This window comes from Atractosteus spatula, chromosome 3 (assembly GCF_055471065.1).
Source record: "Atractosteus spatula isolate fAtrSpa1 chromosome 3, fAtrSpa1.hap1, whole genome shotgun sequence".
NCBI classification, from domain to species: domain Eukaryota; kingdom Metazoa; phylum Chordata; class Actinopteri; order Semionotiformes; family Lepisosteidae; genus Atractosteus; species Atractosteus spatula.
The window spans coordinates 2,382,468-2,396,556 of record NC_142708.1 but is presented as its reverse complement, the minus strand read 5'-3'; the positions used below and the strand labels follow the sequence as shown (position 1 = coordinate 2,396,556).

Below are 14,089 nucleotides of genomic sequence, written 5' to 3'. Positions count from 1 at the left end.
TCTGAACCTCCATTTCTGAATCTGCGCATTATTCAAAAGAAACGTTCTACATCTTCTCATGTGAAACATGCTAATTTACTGATAGATGAGCAACAATCATCACAAACTGAAAAGTGAATTGTTTCCTTAATTTAAAAAGCACTGCTCACCTCTTCACTTCCTATTTAATTTAAGCATGGCTTAACTACCTTGACACACTAAATAAGTGTGCTGTGTCTCCTATTAGAATTCATCATCGTCATCGTCATCCCCCATATCCACTTTGAAAGTAAATAGCAGTGCCACTGAGCGAAAAAAACCCAATATCTGTGTATCATTCAGATTCAACAGAAATACCAAAATCACCTCACCTCCGTTCTTCTACTTCACACAATTGTGGAGACCTGCCATTACAAAATTGATCCTCAAACACTTAATTGACCTCACTTTTTGGTCACTGCAAAATGCTTTGGATAACAACTGCCGGCTGAAAGAAAGACTTGCAATGGTTTCTCTTCCTGTAGGAAGGAGTCCATATTTATAGGACCAACCCTTCCCACAGCATGGTATTGGATAAAAGCATTTAAGGATTCCACTAGCTCACACACAGTTGCCACTGAATCCATTAAGTCCACCAGGTTCGTTAGGTAATTCAGACGCAGAATGAATCACAGGTTTCGTCCAGTTGCACCTTGCAGGAGCCTCCACCATCTTGCTTGGACATCTGTCTGAGACACTCACAACTCTTTGTGTAAAGAAACATTCTTTTTAGCTGTCTACTACACAGGGTGAAATAACTCCCTAGGTGAAACCTGGCTTTAATCCTTTGCATCATACTCAGATCAAACTTCCCCTCCGTTCCCCTTTGCTTTTAGACTAAAGAGATTCAGCTCCTCTAACCTGATGACCATCCTATGAGACCAGGAATTATTCTCTTCGTTCTTCTGTGAACTAATTTGAAGGGTAATTATACTTAAATAATAAATAATACCCACTTTGATGCCAATTGAAATAAACACAAATGAGTAAAGGATTAAGGCAAAAGAAAACAATCTTGTCACCAGTTCAAATCACCAGATAATATGATCCCGACAGCCAGGAATGAAAACTGAAAATGAAGCAGATGATGTGTTTTCTTGTTTCCCTGGCACAGTGAGAGAGCAGATCAATGAGGAGGAGCAACATTAAGATATCGATTTAAATAAATTATTTTTATAAAACATAACACACAAATGCATAAACTACTAATACAAATTATTTCCAAAGATGTTTAATCTTCATCCGCTGATCTACAGTCCAAAACTACCCTCACTCTTCCCCTCAAATAAGAACCAACATTACTGCAAGCTAATCAAAACACAGCAGTTTAGGGAGGTAAGGTTGGTTTCTGTAATTGAAAACCTTCTACAACTGATGTCAAATTATGTTAACTGCTTCTCTAATTAGTGCATCCAGAGATACCAGTATTGCCAAGCAGGTACAAAAAATAAAATACTCTTTTTTGCTCCCAAATTTAATTGAGGTCTTCTCCATTGAAATATTCTGAAATATCTGAAATATTTACAGTATGTTGCTGTCCTTCAATAGCAGAGATGGTGCTTTAGATTTGTGGGCAGATGGAACTCACTTGTCTCGATTCATTTCAGATGATGAGACACAGTTATGGCTGACTCTAAGACCAACTAATAAGACTCTTAATAATAATTAATTATTAATATAATTAATACTAATCTGGCCTTTCCAGAACCGCATTTTTTCTTATCAGCATAGGTAAGCAACCCTTAGCTTGCTGTTTCATTACCTGACAGTGAGAGTGTCAGTACCCCACTGACAGAGGCTTCTTAAACCATTCCTTGGCGGTCTCAGCAATAGATTTCTGACTGGACAGAGAGCACTCTAAATAAACTGCATGACCTACCAATCTCTAAACTGCATAGCTCTCCACACATAGAGGAGAAGATTAGCCAATTGCCTGAGTAGCCCATCAGTGTGCCCTTATTGTTCACTGCACAGTTATGGCTTAATGGTACAGAATTCAAATTCATGAAATTACATTAAAATGTCTAATGTTAAAAGTCATAATCCATATTAGGATAACTGGTATTCCCCCAGCACACACCAAGAATCCTTCTGTAGAACAGAAAACGAAACTGAACATAGTATTAAAAATGCATTGCATTAGACGTCTTGGGCATAGCTTCCCTTGAAATAAATTCAGAATTTTGCGCTAACGCAAGTTCTGAATTTTGTGAATAAAAAACTATAAAAAGTAAAAGTTTTTAATGCTTCTCCACACAGCTTTGATGAGGACACAGAATCTACATAAACACCCAGATCCCCTTCAATCCCAACTCCAAGCAGCTCTGTACAAGTATATACAGAAATACACTAATTATGGACACCGTATAATGTTCCTAATTCCTGCGTGGATCACTTTGCAATTGCAATGCTAAATTTAACTTGCCAAGTGTCTGCCGAGATTTTTTGTAAATCTTTTGCAACTTGCTTGCTATCATTTTTGTTTCCCTCCTGACCCCCAAAGAATACATGTAATATAAAATAACAAAACATCTTTATCTTTAACTGGTCTGATAGCTGAGCCAGAATCTAAACCACTGACTGATACAATGCCTTGCAAAAGTACTCAGCTGCATCCTTAAAGTGTCCCTTCATGTGAAAACAGAAAATCATGTTTTCGAATTTTTTAAAACTTAATATTTTAAAATGCTCAAAAGGAAAACTTCTAATGGTAAGATAAGTCACAGTAGATGTCAAAATAAACAATTATTTTCTATGCTGGTTCATTTTGTGAAGAAATGGATATTGCTACTATGGTCTGTCTCCAGGGTGCCAAAGGTTGAAATGTGGATTTCTCAGGTAGCTACATTGTTACCTCTAGAAAAACTAACATACGATCTCCATTCGAGACCTGAACATTTTTGGAAGATCTGGTCACCCCTTTGGTCTTACATCGAAAATCACCAATTCTAATGTAATTTTTTTTCCCCAGTAGTATTTTGGAATTAGAGGGCTATACAGAGCTGTTCCCATATGCCATATTCCATTATTTTGTAATCTGTTTTTTCTTCGTATCACTAGACATGATGCTGCCTTACTGGCTATTTGATTGTTAATGACGGGTAAACCGAATTCTTGTTTTTAATATTATTAAAAACAAATAACAAGAATATTAAAAAAAACAAACAATTAAAGATAAAGAATAAACTGTGTTGACTGAATAAAAATTCAGACCCATGAACTCAATATTTGTTTGGCAGCAAGTCTTTTTCGGGTAAATCTCTTCCAGCTTTGCACACTTGCGTGGTGCAGTATGTCCCCATTCTTCTCATCAGATTTGCTTCAACTGTCTCAAATTGCTTGGGGATCACTTGTGAAGGGCAGTTTTCTGGGTTCTTGAAGCAGAATTCCAATAGGATTCAAGATAGGACTTTGACTCAATGTCTGTTGATGTGTTTGTTGACTTTGACGCCTCTCAATCCATTCCAGCACAGCTTTAGCCTTGTGCTTTGGGTCATTCTCATGTTAAAAGCTGTATTTTCATCCCATCTTTAGGTTTTCACAGATTAAAGTAGGTTTTCCTCTAAGATTTGTCTGTAATTGGCTCCATCTATTTTCTCCTCAGTCTTGACAAGCTTCCAAGTCCTAACTGATGAGCAGCAGAACTTTAACACAATGCTGCCACCACCATGCTGGACAGAAAAGATTGTTTGCTCTAGACATACCATTGTGCGTTTAGACCAAAATGTTCCAAATCTGCTTAGCTAGCCACACAACAACTTGTGCCACATGTCTTTAGGATCATTTAAATGCTTTGTTTCGAACTTCATGCAGGACTTGAGATGTCTTTTTTTTTTTTACAGTAATGGCTGTCACTTCTGTCACTCAGGTTAGCTTTGACTCATGGATATTTTTTCGCCTGTCTGAGCCACTGAAGCACTGCAGCTCTTTCAAAGTCGCTGTTGACCTCACAGTCCGTCACCAGCTCCTTCATCATCATCATACAGAAAAGCCATTTGGGCCCATGTCTGCTCTAGCCAGTTTACAGTATACACTCATTAGGTCCTGAGGATTTCTGCTGGCATATAGCATAACCCTGAACTGCCTGCACTGTCCTGTTGCAGTTCTCTAGCTTTCAGTTTATCGTTGATATAGAGACCCACAAACTGTACCCATTCATTCTATACTCTCCTCCCAGTACACCCCACACACACGGTTCGATTACTCTTACAGTGCCACTGCTCCGTCAATGCAGTGGCCTTCGGTATGGATCTGTGAATTCATCTCATGATTCATCTTAATGTCTCAAGGACAAGAGGCCATGCCTCACCCAAAGGGCTGTGGGAGTAGGGCAGAATCTACCCAGCCATGGCGTTGAAACATATACCCTGGCTTTCCTTTAAGACATAGCTGGATGAGATCCTTGGATCAATTAATGGCTAACTACCAAACAGGCTGTATGGACCAAATGGCCTCCTCTCGCTTGTAACCTTTCCTACACTCTTATGTCCCAGTATTGCCCTGAGCTCACGGCCCCTAAATACTCCTCAACTACTCTGCACTTATGCTGTGTTCCTCTATGGTCCAAGTGCAACCCATTCTGCTTGTGAAGGTTCCGTTTGTTCTACAAAGTTTACCTCATTACCTCTCTTCACTGCATCAATCCTTTAGCCATGTGTTAAATCTCCACATTTCCCAGATTTCTCCATATTTGCTTCCCTAGGCTGCATGTGGCAACTTCCTGAGAAGTCCAGGCTGCACGATTGCAAGCTCTTACAAGCTAAATCCCTAAATTTGCCTTGCAGAATCCATCTTCCCCTATGTTATCCGCTCCAACGTGAACTGTGGCAACTAGACCCACCACAGTTCTTGCCAGACCAGTTTCCACTACATGAGTCTCCCACAATCACTACCTCCCTTTTCCCCAAGGAAAACTTGGCTCCTGGTTGTCATGGGTCACATAAGCTCACTCAGACTGGCAGCAAATAACCCAACAGCTTCTGCCAATTTAGGTGATGATGTGAATAAGGGCTGTGCTAGATAAGAGGACACTCACCCATGTTACAGCCGTCAGTAATAAAGGACAGCATTTTAATTTCTCCCTTACTAAAGTCACTTCAATAATTTTTCAACACAAACTATGACCTGCTGTTACAATCAATAGATCTCCCTTTTTACTGACACAGGACACTTTTTCAGATACGAACAATGATATCGTTGTGACCATACTTACTTTCATTAAATGCATACTCAAATTCCTCCAAGGTCTTTGGGAAATTCAGGGGAGGCTCATCTTTCTTCATTAGCTCATCCAGGTCTATCCTAGACAACAAATCTAAGAAAAACAATTGGAGAAAAAACATGAAACATTGTGTTCCAGGGGATACTGGAGTGAAGAAGAGCTCTGATATTATCAGCATATAAAATAACAACAGATTCATTCTCACAACATGCTGGAGAATAAGTCCTAGGGAGCAATATTTATTGTAGTAATATATGCAGGTCATGATGCATCATATATCACCATATATTGAGTGTAACATCATATACAATGCCTATAGAAAGTGCACACACAGTTTTCCAAGTAACACCTTTTCCCGCCTAAAAGCCTGACATCAAGACATTAAAATCACCTTTCAGTACACACTGTAACACAGCCTCCAGGTGAAAAACAAATACTCTAACATTCTGAAAAATAATAACAAATGAAATCCTAAAACAATGGCTTGGATATGTGAGTACTTGATGGAACCACCTGTTGGTTTGAATTGCTGCCACAATTGTGTCTGGGTGGCTCTGTACTGTATTTTCACATTGTCCATTACAGCATACATCATACATCACAACATTCATTGTATACTGAATCATATCACAGCATTTTTTATGCCACATGATGTATAGATTATATACAGCATGTGTCATCCATATTTTGCTATTCTATTCTTCCCAGGCTGTTGCACATCAAAATGTCTGCGTGACACTTTTTAAGCCTCCTGCCCAGGTTATCACCACCCCGACACAAAGAAATGCCTGTCTGCAGGTGAGGCAATGTTCCCAACATAATTCCGAACATAATTACCAGTAGGATAAAAATTATAACAAAACACTGAACATGAAAGGAACCAAAAAACTTGAAACAATGAGTATGGGGATTAACGACTCCAGTAATTCAGAAGTCACTACTAAACCCTGTGTTAAATCAGCACCAGGACAAACCAACCTGTCACAAATTACTGACCTAGCCCAGTAATTAAAGGCAGATTTCCACTGGAAAGAAGGCATAAAAAGACATGCCACTGGGTAGCGGGACTGCAATTGAGAGTCACCTGATGGGCTGACGTTTTGATGTAATTCACATCCTTGTCTTTAGTTTAGATATAAGAAATGGCTTCGATGTTCTCAATTTACAACCTAAAAGACAATAGTTATCCATTCGCAAAATGGCTTTCAAATGCGTGTTTGTTCAGCACGAGGAGCAAGCAACCTTGGTACTGCCATTTCAGTCCACTGCAAGATCACTTAATCCTTATGTTCTCTCCAACAATCCCACAGAAGTAACAAATAATGTTTTTTGTCAAATACTTTTAAAGGCCTCACTTTCCACTTAGCTGGCATTTTCAATTATAGGAAGTTCCCAACTTACAAACAGTACAGGGTTACAAGGTTCAGCTGTAGTTCGGTTGTTTGGAACGTGGAATGCATCTTACTATAGAAACTATGTTATAAATAGTGGTTTGCTATCTAGGCCACCCCATAAAAGCCTATTTAACCTACTGTATAATGCAGATGAAACTGCATTAGGATAACTGTCTGAATCAAAGAAGATTTAAACAAATGACACCACCTGATCAGATACAGCTCGTCTCCTTTCTCTAAAAGTTTTGGTACATCTTCATTTCACTTCAATGGTTTTCCTTTTGTTTGATACAGGCATTATCATGTGCACTATTCTTAAGCTTCATGATAAGCTTCATTTTGTGGATGACAAATGAAACAAGTACACACTGCTCTCACTCAAAAGGCAACAAACGAGCAACTAAGAAGCATGTAGTGTGTTACACTGCCCCAGGGATTTTGTGAGAAGGTGGACCTGTTTGCACGTACAGTTTGGGTTTCGTATGCCTGAATTATTAAAGTCATGTCTTATGGACCTTTAGTACAATTATACAGGTGCTCTGAGAAAGGTGCTCATATGCAGGGAGATTCTGCACAATATATATAGTAGCTTGAGAGTGTTGGCAACTGTAATTGCAGCTGACCATGGCCTGGGTGAAGATGCTACTGCTCATCGGTCTGCTCAGAATTTGCTACCATATTTAATCCAGGGAAACTAAAAGTCTCCAGGGGCTGAGTGATGTGATGATTTTGCAGATACCAATCAGGATTGCTCAGAAGCCCACATTACACTAACCAACAGTGGCATGGCAGCGACACCGGATCAGCAAGATGTGCAGCCAGACTGCCTGCATTTCTCCAGTCCTCTGGCACCCGAGCCACTGTGACGGCAGTCTCCAGCTTTGGCACAGCTCTTTTGGCTGGCTGTGGCTTTTTCAGGAGGTCTCTTTCCAGATACCCACATGCTCCCTGGTATTACATGAGCTAGTAAATCTGTTCTTTGGTATTCTATCGGGAGTCACAATGTTTTAGTGACATAAATTGCTGTTTTTGCTGTCATTATTCCATTCGGGCCTGTGTGATTATCTTCCTGTTGCCAGCCAGGCAAGCAAACAAACATGCACTAGTAGTCTCACCGCCCAATCAATACTTTATGTTTGTTTTAGAGGACCGATGACAGAGGCTCAGTGTTTCAGTGTTGAAGACTCGGAGCAGGCTTTTCATGCAGAGGTTAATAGCTGTAAGTCATCTTTTATTCCCACAGCTATTAACCTGCTCAATTAGGACAAGGGACTGCATATTTTACTACATTTGTTTTCTTTCTCATAACACACATATGCCTCTCATTTGTTAATGGGTTCATGTTGTGTTATAAATATATTGTGTAATGTTTTGTGTCTTTAACCCCATCTACAAAGCAAATTTCCCATCTGGGACAATAAAGTGTGTAAGTAAGACATGTCAGCTCCTTCCCCCCCCCCACAACAAAGACAAATATAGCTGCTCCTGTACCATTTATCATATCCATCAATATTAAATTAATCCACACAAGGATCCCTCACTGACCAAATTCAAAATCTTAACAAAACACATGCACTAGGAGTAGTTAATGAAAACAGAGACCTTCAGAACTGCAATAGAAGATCTGAGCCGCTGCGTGACACACGCATGTCAGCCTAGCACTTATATACCATAAGGCTCAATAAAGCTTCTGCTTAAGGACTCAAAGTTCGGGACAGGTGAACAGGTTAAATGCTTTAAAAAACACAAAAGGGTTTGGTGTTACACCTCTGTTTCATTTCTGTTACTTAAACGCTTCATTAGAAGCCAATATTTACCAAACAGCAAGGAGTATAATAAAGTCTTACTAGCATGTGAAGCATAAAAGCACTACTCAGCACTGACCTTTCTTTCATTGGGGCAGAAACTTCTAAAGAAGCTGTGAGTTTGTGGAAGTTTATTTTTATATTTACCACTTTTTTTTGCTTTTATTGTATTTATTTTTAAAAATCTGTGCTTGCCAAAGACTTCATGAAAATTCTCCTTACGTACTGAAAACAGCAGTTGTTTAACAACTCCTGGGTTCTTGGCTGTGTTACAAGCCTAGCAACAATAATACTGTTTAGTCATGCAGAGCACAGCAGAAAGACCTAAGAGACCTCTGTGCTATCAAGCCCTGTTAAATACGTATGTGTTTCATACATTTTACATGTATGAAAAAGATCACTCCTACACATGCAATGTTCCTGGTAAATACGCTAACAAAATGATAAATTTTGTTCTTACAATTTGTAATTTAGGCAAAAGTATTGCCCAGTGTTCTCTAAACGTTTGCCTTGAAATCTTCTGTGCGTGATGCTACAGACTGCTCAGTGAAAATTCAATTTTGATGTTCTCTTTTAGAGCTTGTGTAACTAAGATCTGACCTTGAAGAGCCTCATGTGGAAAAAAGTTGAAAATTATTCTTCAGTAGTTGGTGTAAATACAGATTCTCCGCCTTCTCCGGTTGCTATCTAACATATGATACACAGTGAAGTCTTTACTCTGCATCCCTTAAAAGTAACATCATATTTTAGGATTTCAAAAATCCCAGTAAACCCATGACTCAAACACTAAACATTATGATGGGTATTGAGAAGGGTTAAGATAACGGCGCATGCAATGTTTTTCAACTCCTTACCTTTAAGTGCTGTAGTTTTCTCTTTTTCCTCTTGTCCTCCTAATTGTGCCATATTTACCCCCAGAATTAATAATATATAAGGATGAAGGCTACCTATCATGGATCTTCCTCTCTGGGTAGTTACTGCAGGCTAACCTAAATCAGTAGCGGAGGGAGAGAGAAAAAAGTTTTAAACAATAATCACACACTTCTCAGAGGCCTGTAAAATTAATCTTTACTTTTTTTACATGAAGCGAACTTTCTAACGTGGGGCAATAAACGCGCAAAGGGAAGGCATCGTGAACTCTTCTACCTTTGCTTTTGTTTAAAGGGACAGATTTATTCGCACTTCGACTCCACAGGGAAGATGAAAGATGTGTTTGGTACAGTTTCGGCTGGGGAGACGGCAAGAAGATGACGGCACCCTGGCGAACTGAGGCTGTTTAAGGCCAGAAAGCTGGTGGTAAATACGGTAGCACAAAACATTTCACCACTTCCTACCAATGCAGCTTATTTAGAGACGTTTTAAGTTCTAGTACTTTATTTCCATGTCCCATGTGACCAGTTTAAAGTCAAAGTGAAAATACCGTTACGGACCATCATAGCAGAGGGCGGGGGTAGAGACTATTTTACTGCTCTTTTCGTCTCTTGTATCTTTAATTTAAACAATGATCACCGCTGCAGGCGAGCAACCCTTCCGCTCTCGGCAGAAACTGGATGAGAGAACAGGCTAGCTAGTCAAGAACAGTACTGTTGTGTTGATGCTGCCGTTTCCACGCAAAGAAACGAAGCCACAATGCAGATTTCAGTGCTGAATTCAACACAAGGGGAAATGAAGGGAATGCAGACTTATAATGCTCAGATAGCAGACCTCTACTAAAGGGAAAATCGCGGTGCAGAAAGACTCATTTATGAACCACCTTAAGGTTAACTATTTGAAATTCATATTTTAAAAAAAAGTTCATTTTTATCTGTCAAGTCTTCACTCGTCGAAAAGATTAAGAAAACAAAAAAAAAATACAAAAATCACCCAGTAACTACAGGCCAATCTCACCCCCGTTGCTGCCCAGCTTCACTTCTGTAATAACATTTATTTAAGGGGACTGTCATTCAGTGGCGCTGAAAACACAACCTGAAGATAGCAGATTTCCAGTAACGCTGTCTGCCCCCTCTATGCGCTAACACACATAGCTACGACAGGGAAAAGACACCTTACTACAAGCATGCATATTGCTGAACTCAAACATACCATCACAACTAGAGAGAGTAGAAAATACAAACATCCTGCATCCCAGCTTCCTTAAAATCTCACTGAGCAGGACGGAAACGGCTCACAGCGGAAGCGGAAGTGCCGGGCTCCATGGAAACACGCAGCTGGAGGGAAAGTTTGAGTTTAAATTTCGTTTGGCTTGAGTGTGTCTGGTTCTCAAGCGGGTTTTGTTTATCTCAGCTGCAAATTTTGAATTAATTGTCTATGGTAGTATTCTGCACAGGACTACACTGTTTCTCAAAAAAACTCATAATCCCTTTATCGTTGTTTGCTTTACGTTCTGCGTGATCTTTTTATAAACAAAAAAACGCAGATAGTTTTGAACCAGAAGACTTCATAACATTTGCAGCAAAAGAAGTGCCTATAGAGGTTGGACGGGCTTAATCGAAAGGGAGAATCGCGATACAAAAAAATCTACTTTATGGGCCATATTAAAGTTAGCTCAGTAAAATTAAGCTACAGTTTACCTTTTTAACATGAAGCGAACTGACACTGAAGACGCCACTTTCCTGAAGGGTGTTTTGCACTGCACGGTGCAGTCCCAGAGTGTTTCTAAAGGTGTTTTCAGGGTTACAAAACTAAAGTAGTACAAATCTCCTTGAATACGTTGGTATTCATCATTATTATCTCATCTTTGGTTGCAATTAAGTAATGAAATACTTCATACAATCGGGTTTTGTGAGTGCTCTTTATTCTGTAACTATTCCCTTGAATTTACAAATGAGAAATATGCTTATGTAGTTCAGGACTGTGGATCCTTTCTGTGTATAGTAAAGCTATTAGTTATGCCCGTTTATACATTTGGGGCATAAATCATTATGTAATTCATACATATGCTGTTAAATTAATCCAAATAAATCTTGTGCTGCTTTTTCTAAATAATACTTTGAGATTAAGTGAAGACTGTGATTTTTGATCTACTTCATTCGTTTTTTTTTTTTGAGAAACAGATTGCTAAGGAATAAACACTTCATTTGTAGATAATGCATCAGCTTATTTAAAAGAATGTGAAAGCTCTCCATGGTCCAATAGTCCATTTTTACAGTTTACATTTCCCATATTTAATTTTATACTGTTTTAGTTCCCAAATAAAATAATTTCCTTATCACTAGCACCATAGTGTGAGTAATGAGGCTGCCTGTCAGTTACATTAAGTGGCTGTCAACACACAAATTCAAGTCCCAGGGTGAAAAACAAATTAACTGTTATTACCTATTAAATTCTTAAGTAATCTATTATTAATTATGCCTAAGTTTTAAACAGGCACCCTGCCTGCACCTGTGTAACTGTGCTGTAAGGCAGTTCTTTGTGCTGATTGTTCATTGCGTTATGTGTTTAATTGATTTGTTTGATTATGCAAAATCATAATTGGTTTTAACCAAGGTGTGCTATCATAACTCATACCGCTGAATTACTATTTCTTCTGACTTGAAAACAGCTCACTATTGAACTGTGATGTCATGCTGGTTTGGGATAATTAATTAAAATATAATTGTTAAAAAGAACTGGTGAGAACCTTCTCAGGCTATGACAGTGTAGGTGGGAGGGTCAAACATGCCTATTTTTTTTATTAAACACTATGGATGATCCCCTACTGTAGTTTTCGGGGTTTTTTTGTATCAATGTGTCATGAGTTAGCAGTTCTATGTTCAGATACTAAAAGGCCATGTGCTGTCCAAAAAATAAAAATTGCAATCCATAGTTTCATTTGCTGACTACAGGAAACTTTGAAAGCAACTGTGCCTGTTCCTGGTGAGCCTGGTGAGCCCATCCCAGGAACAGAGGGCACATGGTGTGACTACACTCTGGGTGGGACACAGGCACAGCTGTCTACTCAGGGACACGGGGACACTTTAGAGACACCAATCCACTGCAGAGCACACAGTGGACATCATACAGACGTGTGTCAAATAATCCTGGTAAGGCTTTCATTCAATAGGGCACCTAAAAGTTTCTAATCTCATGTATACTAATGTTTTTTTTTTAAATAATTATAGGAACTGGATTAAAATTACACTTAAATTGTGCTTTTCTGGACACTCCACTCAAAGTGTTTACAGGTAATGGGGACTCTCCTCCACCACCAATGTGTAGCACCACCTGGCCAAATTGCACCAGTATGCTCACCCCACACCAGCTCTCAGTGGGGAGGAGAGCAGAGCGATGAAGCCAGTTCAGAGATGGGGATTATTAGGAGGTTATGATTGGTAAAGGCCAGAGGGAAATATGGCCAGGACACCAGGTTCAACACCCCTACTCTATTCAAGAATCTTCCTTCGATTTTTAGTGACCATGGAGAGCCAGGACCTACAGTAGGTTTAACTTCTCATCCAAAGGACAGCGCATTTTTTACAATGTAGTATCCCCATCACACTACTGGAGCATTATGACCTGATACCATCATCAATAACAACCGTTATGTTTGGTTCTCGGATACCAAATTATGCAGATATAGTCCCTGTTCCCGTTTCTGAGCTGCATGAGAAGTATGTGCTCATAGCCTCCCTTAATTCAAACAGAGCTTTAACACTTCACATACAGGAGCGATCCACTTCATCCCCCCACTGAAGTGTAGCCCCACCTGGGAGACACACAGCGGCCATTCTGCACCAGCGGCCTCACCTGGGAGACACACAGCGGCCATTCTGCACCAGCGGCCCCACCTGGGAGACACACAGCGGCCATTCTGCACCAGCGGCCCCACCTTGGAGACACACAGGGATCATTCTGCACCAGCAGCTCCACCTGGGAGACACACAGGGATCATTCTGCACCAGCAGCCCCACCTGGGAGAAATCTGGGTGGTCCAACCCCTCTGGAGATCAGGGGAGGAGAGAGAAATTACTTCCCTAGTTGATTGTGCAAGCCCAGAGTGGACACTGGGACTAACACCGCTACTGTTGTTTTACTGTTTTTAATATCCATGAATTTAGTCAGGGCTTCATTTTAACATCTCAGTCCAAAGGACAGCCCCTCAGTATGGTCATCATACTGAAGTGACCACAAAAAGTGTAGGAACCTTCTAATGTTCAGATAAATAGAAAAACTCATGTGTTGTACGTACAGAGAGAGGGACTATCTCTGTTCAAAACAGAAAAGAGCTTACAAATTCAAAAGAAATACACAACACAACGTAGTGTATCATCGCTACTGCTAAGAATGCATTTACTTATTCTATTGTGACAAACATTTCATTTACATTTGATTGAAGCATTTCTGCAAATGAAATATCCCTTTTCTGTAATGAGTATCAAGCAGGTGTTAATAATTTTGAGAGCGTCTTTCCAACATTTGTCCGTGTCTCCTCAGATGTGACAATTTCTAAGCCTGCTCACAGCTGTCAGCTTTCACCAGGTACACAAGAAGGAAGGCCTATTCTTGTATTGTCCTCATATATCCTTTATGCTTGAGATATGCTAATCAGTCGTTGGTGTTGAATAGCCCTATTCATCTTATTAAACATTTAGAATGGGGAATGGTTATCTGAAAAGAACTATACAATATTACGCCTTTGTATAACAAGCTGCCTATTTGAACAGGATTTATTA

The 14,089-nt window shown here is 39.6% G+C and overlaps 1 protein-coding gene across 2 annotated transcripts in view; it reads right to left on the bottom strand.

Annotated features, from left to right (window-relative positions):
* Positions 1 to 10,609, bottom strand: part of arb2a (ARB2 cotranscriptional regulator A) — a 185,845-nt gene extending 175,236 nt beyond the window's left edge. For both annotated transcript variants that reach the window (XM_088911644.1, XM_088911645.1), the window contains exons 1-3: positions 10,521 to 10,609; positions 9,293 to 9,427; positions 5,231 to 5,332 (exon numbers count right to left, since the gene is read on the bottom strand). In XM_088911644.1, the coding sequence (XP_088767770.1) occupies positions 5,231 to 5,332; positions 9,293 to 9,392 (202 nt within the window). In that variant the 5' untranslated portion in view covers positions 9,393 to 9,427; positions 10,521 to 10,609. The remainder of the gene's footprint in view (positions 1 to 5,230; positions 5,333 to 9,292; positions 9,428 to 10,520) is intronic.
* Positions 10,610 to 14,089: the final 3,480 nt, after the last annotated feature.